At 43.5% G+C, this 7,473-nt stretch overlaps 1 protein-coding gene across 1 annotated transcript; it reads left to right on the top strand.

Moving 5' to 3' along the window:
* The first annotated feature begins 414 nt into the window (after positions 1-414).
* Positions 415-6,914, top strand: LOC102929706 (T-box transcription factor TBX6). The gene is made up of 5 exons (XM_007063774.3): positions 415-581; positions 1,451-1,718; positions 3,114-3,263; positions 4,824-4,900; positions 6,288-6,914. The coding sequence occupies exons 1-5, from the start codon at positions 415-417 to the stop codon at positions 6,403-6,405; spliced, it is 780 nt and encodes a 259-aa protein (XP_007063836.2). The 3' UTR covers positions 6,406-6,914.
* Positions 6,915-7,473: the final 559 nt, after the last annotated feature.

The raw sequence follows: 7,473 nt of genomic DNA, 5'->3' as shown, positions 1-7,473 counted from the left end.
GGCTTGTAGCAGTCCAATAAGGTGGTAGCCTGAACTTGCTGTGTCGGTCACACTGGTGGCCAGTACCGCTCACCAGATCGCTTGGGAATAGAGTATTTGGGGTTGGTGTTCTAAGCCTCTCAGTGCCTACAAGGAGACCCTTGTGCTTGCAGCCAAGAAGCATAGAGGTGGAGGTGACCATGCCTGCAGAATGTTCTCCCTGGCGTAGCCGTAAAGGGCCACAGCTCTCCTGGCAGGGATTCTCCCCTTCCTCTTACATGTTCCATTTGCAGCAGGACTGCTTTTGTTCCAGCTGTGTGGGCTGCTCTCTAGAATGTACATTAATGTGTTTGCTTTTCTCCCCTTCTCCTGTGAGACTGTGACGCTGTCCCCCCATGCAGCAGATGCCGAGGCTTGTTCCCTCAATTCCAGATGATGCCCCTTCATAGCTCACAACTCCCTTCCTTCCATAATGAGGGCTGCTTCCCTCCATCCTCCATAAATGGTTCCTATGGCAGGGTCCATCTCTCTCTGGAGAACAAAGCACTGTGGGAGGAGTTCTACACACTTGGCACTGAAATGATCATCACCAAATCTGGCAGGTGAGAGCAAACCTGTATCACCAAAAATGTCTGTGGCATGTTACTTTCCACCCTCACTCACCCACCCTAGGTACATCCCACCATCGGTGCCATCTGCTGTGCAACGCTCAAGCTACTACTTTACCTTTCTGTCTCTCACCTGTTCTCTGGGTCAAGGCAGCCAAGTGCTGTGTCTGCCTACTAGTGACCAGGGTCACCAGATGAATGTGATGAGTTCGCACATCCAGCATAACACTATAAAGTGTGCTCTGAGTGTGCAAGGTGCACACCACCCTGACCAAAACATTCACTTGAGGGTCAGAAGATTCCCGGGCAACAGCTCTACAAGGTGAACTAAAGGGAAAGCCCCATGTTGTGTGATCCAGTAAGAGCAGTAATACCCCCGCCATCAGGGACAGTGACCAAGACAGTAGTTGGGATGCACTGCAGAAGCATGGATATTATGCTGGGCCTTTGGTAGCAACCTCACTGTGTTTTTTCAAAGGAGTGGCAAGTACTCCCCCTTTTAAATAGTTTTACAGCTATATGCCCTATGTGAGCTCTCCAGATCCTGATATGGACTGTTGCAGTATATTGTCTGATCTGGGTTTTCGATTTTCATTACACACAGCGGGACAAATTCTGCCCTCTATTATCACTGGCCCTCAACAGAGGCGGTAAACAGCTTCACGGGGGTTGCATAGGTGTAACTGAAGGGAGAATTTGGCCCCCTGTATTTATCAGTGCAAGAAAGTCAGGACCTTGAGCGCCCAAGGAACTGTAGTTCCTTCAAGTGAGGGCCCTAAACAAGAGCTGGTGCGTCAGATGAGGGCAAACATCAAGCGTACAATGAAATCTTTTTCTGCTCTCTTCCTTCTCCCTCTGTGCAGACGTATGTTTCCACCTTGCAAAGTGATTGTTACCGGCCTGAACCCTCACTCTCTCTACCTGATGCTGGTGGATATTGTACCTTTGGACAACGCTCGGTATAAATGGCACTGTGGCCACTGGGAGCCAGTTGGAAAAGCTGATCCCCATTTCCCCAGTCACTTTTACCTCCATCCAGATTCTCCAGCTCCTGGCAGTCACTGGATGAAAGAGCCAGTCTCCTTCCAGAGACTCAAGATCACCAACAATACTCTGGAGCAGTGTGAACATGTAAGGAGAGGCCTGACCATTTCATTTGTACATAGAATAAATGTGTGATGCTACAAACCATTGATTTATAGGGAGCACTGCACTATGAAATCGTCTAATGCCATGACATGCTGTTCATACACAACAAGGAGAATAATAATTCTTTCATGTGCCCAAAACTGATATTAATATTAATCAGAATTATACCTGATGAAAGGGCCTATTAGAATACCTCACTCATCTCCCTGCCAGGGCAGGTTTGTTCCCTACAGTCCTCCTATTGCTGCTTTGTTCAGGCTACTTTTAAAAGTTCCACACAATGAGGCTTCCACCCCTTCTTTTGGGAGTGTGTTGCACACCTAACACCTCGGAGCCAGGACGTTTTTTCCTAATGATCATCTTAAATTTTCCCTGTCTCATTTTCATCCCTACTTATGCTGTTAGTTACCCGCCCCCCCTTTGTAGCACCCTAAATTATTCCTCTCCCTCCTTGGTGTTTATATGTACGCTGTTACGTCTCTTTCTTATCTCACCCCATAACCATCACTTAACCAAGCTATTAACTATTTTAATCTCTTCTAATAAAATGGCCTTTCCAGCCTCTCTCCAGTTTGGCAATAAATTTCCGGTAGTGAGGTGCTCAGAATTGGACCTGGACCTGTTCCTAGAGGTGTGTTCACACCCGAGCCATAGAGGAAGGCTTTGCTACCTCCCTGTTCTGCCATGTGTTACTTTCCAATATGCACCCTGCGGTACATTGGCCTTTACTGTTTCCGTTGTTGGACTAAAAACATCTCATTTGTTGTAGATCCTCTTCCCCCATTGCAATCCCATACCATATGAACTATCTTTCTATACAGTAGCATTTTTCATATTACCATCTCCACAGCTGTGGAGACAGTTCTACACTAAAGTGAAAAGGAAGGTTTTCACTTCAGTGTACAGCTCTGCGGGAAGTTCCACAGAGATGGAACAGCACAAGTAGACAAGTTCCACCCCTAATCACCTATGGTGAGTGGGAAGGGCAAGTGCGTCAGGAGTAGGAGGTCCCAATTCAAAGAGATTGGGAGCAGAGGGGGAAGAGAGAGGTTGGAAAGAACCAACAAATGTAAGATCAGGCCCATGGATAGAGCTAAGTTTCAAATGTATTGTAGACTTTTGTTTATTTAAGTCAAACCTTCCAGGTTAAGTGTGGTGTGGCGTGGCGTTCACTTCCACTCCCTTTAGAGCAAATGTCATCTGTATTCCACTTACACATGAGCAGTTATTTAAAAGTGGTGATGTGCAACATGCTACTGCATCTGAAGCCTTTCCAGGTGACTCTTCCAGGAACATTGAGTTCATCACAGTGATGCCATACAGAGTTCAACATTGTTATCAAATCCTCCTGACTGCTTGTTCTCTCTTTGGTTTTAGATTATATTGCATTCAATGCACAAATACCAACCACGATTTCATGTGGTGCTGACCAGCGCACGTACACTCACCCTGCCCTGGAATGCTGTGGCCACCTTTGTGTTCCCAGAAACAACTTTTATGGCTGTGACAGCCTATCAGAATTCCAAGGTAGCTTTTCTCTGACTCCTTCCATCTTCTCTGTGACTTTCTGTGAACCTGGGGCAATTCAGGGGTAAATAAAGCTTCCTTCAAGCAAAATGAGTATTAGCACTAAGAGGTGGAAATTAAGGGTATACTGGCTTTAAGATTAAACTCAATAAATTTATGGAGGAGATGGTAGGATGGGATAACATGGTTTTGGTAATTAAATATTCACGGTAAATAGGCCCAATGGCCTGTGATGGGATATTAGATGGAGTGGGATCTGAGTTACCCAGGAAAGAATTTTCTGTAGTATCTGGCTGGTGAATCTTGCCCATATGCTCAGGGTTTAGCTGATCGCCATATCTGGGGTCGGGAAGGAATTTTCCTCCAGGGCAGATTGGAAGAGGCCCTGGAGGTTTTTCGCCTTCCTCTGTAGCATGGGGCATGGGTCACATGCTGGAGGATTCTCTGCTCCTTGAAGTCTTTAAACCACGATTTGAGGACTTCAATAGCTCAGACATAGGTGAGAGGTTTTTCGCAGGAGTGGTGGGTGAAATTCTGTGGCCTGCGTTGTGCAGGAGGTCAGACTAGATGACCATAATGGTCCTTTCTGACCTAAATATCTATGAATCTATGAAAGGTTCAGGTACTCTGGTGCTAAAGCTATTAAAAATACACAAAGGTAGCTTATTAGTTAACACCCTGGAGACCTCGGTTCAAATCCTAGCTCTGAGTGTGAGTTTGGTAATGTAGCTAATGACATTTGCCCACATCACAAAAAATACTCCATGATTTTCCATGGTTTTTTCTGAAGAAAGACCCAGTATAGGAATAGCCAAGGGTGCAATAACATCAGGACTGGGGTGTATTGGCAGAGCTATATTGGCAAGCTTGTACAGCACCATAGCTGACTCTAGCATGTACTGTATATTCTTTACCAAATTCACTCTAAATATAAAAAGAATACAATATATCCCACAAACTTTGCATGTGACATGAACATAATTGTGCCATAACAAGAGAGATTGCTTTTTCCTGGTTAACCTGTAGTAGCAAAAATAAGAAAACCAGTGAAGTTTCTAATGGTCATATGGAAAATTTTCATTCTCTCAGAAACCAGCCTGTTGGTTTTAAGTGAAGGGCTTGGGAAATAGGATCATGTGGGCTATTGCCTTTGAGGGGAGCATTCATTGTTCCCTGATTTCACCAGCTTCATCTTCCAGGTTTCTGTTGTTTTCCTCTTTCTGGTTTCCTGTCCTATTTGCTCCTTAAATAACCGCCATTTTTGAATGGTCTGACTCTGAAGCCATTTCACCAATAGACTGGGGAATATCCACATGGCCTTTTTCACTCTCTCCCCTCCCTCATTCTTCCCCCTTTTTCTATTCCTCTCCACTTCTCTTTTTCTCTCATTACCCCTCCTTCCTCTTTCTCATGCTTTCCTCTGTCTTTTCTCTCTTCCTCTCCCTCTATTTCCTTTTTTCTGCATTTTTCTTCCTCCCTTCCTTTCTCTTTGTGTCTCCACCTTCCCATCTCTCTCTCCTTTCTATTTCCTTCTCTCCCTCTGTTATCTCCCCATCACAGGTTACCCAGCTGAAGATTGATAACAATCCATTTGCGAAGGGTTTCCGAGAGAATGGACTCAGCTATAAGAAGAACCGGTAAGAAGCCTTCTTCAACAGTTCCTGTTTATGCCAAACCACTTAGGCCTTGTCTGTATTACACTTATGGGGGAAATATCCCACCATTTCACTCCCCCAGCTGCAGCTCCATTAGTGGTAGAGATGGTGGTAGAAGTGGTATAGACAAAACACACAAGCCACCAGCATTTTAAGTACCATGTCAGTCAGCCAGACCTGCTTAAAGCAGGTTTAGAGGACACCACGATAAAAAAAACGGGTGCCTTTTCTCTGTTAGTGCTCCTGCCATTGCTACCACTAGGGTAGTAATAGTGCACCAGTAGTAGCAAAATAGTGGAGATTCCTCCCAAAAGGCTAGTGTACTCTCAGCTTTGCTATAACTGAGACTGCTTTGGTTCATCTCTTGGTTATTCTAAATCCAGATGGGATACATCTTATTAAGAGTCACAGAGACTAGCCCACAAAGGCCTTATCTAAACTGGTCTTTAAAGAGAATATGGGAAACATGTTTAAAGAGTTCCCCTTAACCCAGTCCTGGCATGGTTTTACCAGCCAGTGTGGATAGGGCTTAAATTGTTAGAACCATGATTAAAACCTGTAAAGATCCAAGCTTGAGCATAATTATAAATATGGTTGTAACCATCCACACTAGCCAGACAAAGCATGTTAAAGACCAGTTCTGAAGTAATAATGATCCAACAATACTATCCCACAAGCTCTTCTCTTTCCCGTTTTTTGTTATTCTTCTCTTCCTCCCTATGCCTCTGCTGTTGCCATCTCTGTTATTCATCTGTCTAGAGATTGTGCATGGGCACAAATGTAAAGCATCATGCTTACCAACCAGACACACTAAATAAATAATGACAAACAACCAAATTTGAACATGATTTTTTAAACTCAGTTTCAGCTTCATTATAATCAGGGCCTTAAGTGTGGATGGAGAATAAACAAGAAGTAATTTGAAAGGGAAGCTTTAACCTGCTAGCTCATTCACTGTCTTCAGCTGTGCACGTGCACTGGAGAAATACCCTGGAGTAAGCTCTAGAATCATAGACATCAACAAACAGCATTCTTCTGTTCACACATCTGTCTGAATATGAGCATTGTGGTATTTGAGGGTGTGTACATGTGTATGTCTGCATAATAAAAAGAAATATGTCTGTGTGTTTAGTAATAATCATGTTGCTGTGTCTATGTATGTGTCCATGCTTGTTGCTAGTATGTCTAAATGTGTGTGCAGAAGTACAAATGACATCCTTACATATGGGGGAGCTGCAGTGTAGGGTGTGAGTATGTGTGTTCACAGTGGTGCAGGTACAATGTATTTGTCTGAATACCTGGATATGTGCATCTGAATCGATTTTTGTATGCTGTGTGATGATGAATTTGTTTTTCTCCTTCATTCTAGAGGGAAAAATGTTAGAGGTACTGAAATGGTAAAGCAAGGAAGGGCTGAGGAGACAGGCTGTGACCCCCTCACCGATGAGTCTGTAGCCACACTGCAAGGATACTGGTCTCTCCACTGAGACTGAGTCACGGAGCAGCTCTCTACACAAAGCTTAGTGGTATGGGTGGATAAAGCAAGCAGTTTTTCTTTGCATACCCAAAGCTTGTCCCGTGCTCACTTATGCTGGCTCTTACTATGCCCAGGCTATGATTTTTCATATAATTTACCACAACAAACCACTTCCCTCCAATAATGATAATTATACAGCTACACACAAGCCATTCCTAGAAGGAACTCACCACACCCAGTTCCAATTTCTCCTACCTTCCCATTTGGAATTTTAGCACAGAATTTGAGTGTTTTCATTGATTGCACTTTATAGACATTTGTTTTGTATTTTAAATCTATGTTCATATTGCAGAAAATATTGCAGCTTTTAAAGTGCTGGTCAGTTAAATACATTTTCTCATCACAGACACATGGGTAGTCTGCACTTTTGTGATAGTGATTCCTTACGTAGATGTGAGATTGGAATATGGTATATTATTACCAGAAGCACACGAAGTTGGATAAAGTCTAATATTTTTAGTGTAATACATCCATTTCACACCCCTACTGCCCTCAGTCCAATTAGAATTTACCTCTTTTAACGGCCCATACAACTCGCTCACATGCCACCCAGTGATCTATGAAGGAATTGCAACTTATTTATTGTTAATAACGTCCTGCACTTAACTTAAAAACATTTGTCCACTTTAGGAGGGCTAATTTTTAATTTATTGTTTCAAAACACGTCTACCCAAAATGATGCTGTGCTTTTATAATCACGGCAGGGGACATTTTGAGGTTTAAATTTCCCTTTAATCACTAAGGATGTAATAAAAACATGAAAAGTTCTTTGAGCTCCAGAGTGTTAACCGGGGAGAAATTTACTCGGGAGTTTACAAATGTGAGCTGAAGAGACAAACTGGGTAATAAAATGCACAACTAGGGACCAAACCGGCTAAAAGTTGGTCTCTAGCTGCCCATCAGGAGTTGAGACTTGGAGAAAACAGGCTATTCAGCACCTCCAGAGCCATAAGATCCTGGTCATAAACATTTCACAATATACTGGAGTGGGGGGAGGGAGCCTTAGGTCTGCAATTCC

The sequence above is a fragment of the Chelonia mydas genome, chromosome 15 (assembly GCF_015237465.2).
Source record: "Chelonia mydas isolate rCheMyd1 chromosome 15, rCheMyd1.pri.v2, whole genome shotgun sequence".
Taxonomy (NCBI): domain Eukaryota; kingdom Metazoa; phylum Chordata; order Testudines; family Cheloniidae; genus Chelonia; species Chelonia mydas.
This window is presented reverse-complemented; position numbering and strand designations above follow the sequence as displayed.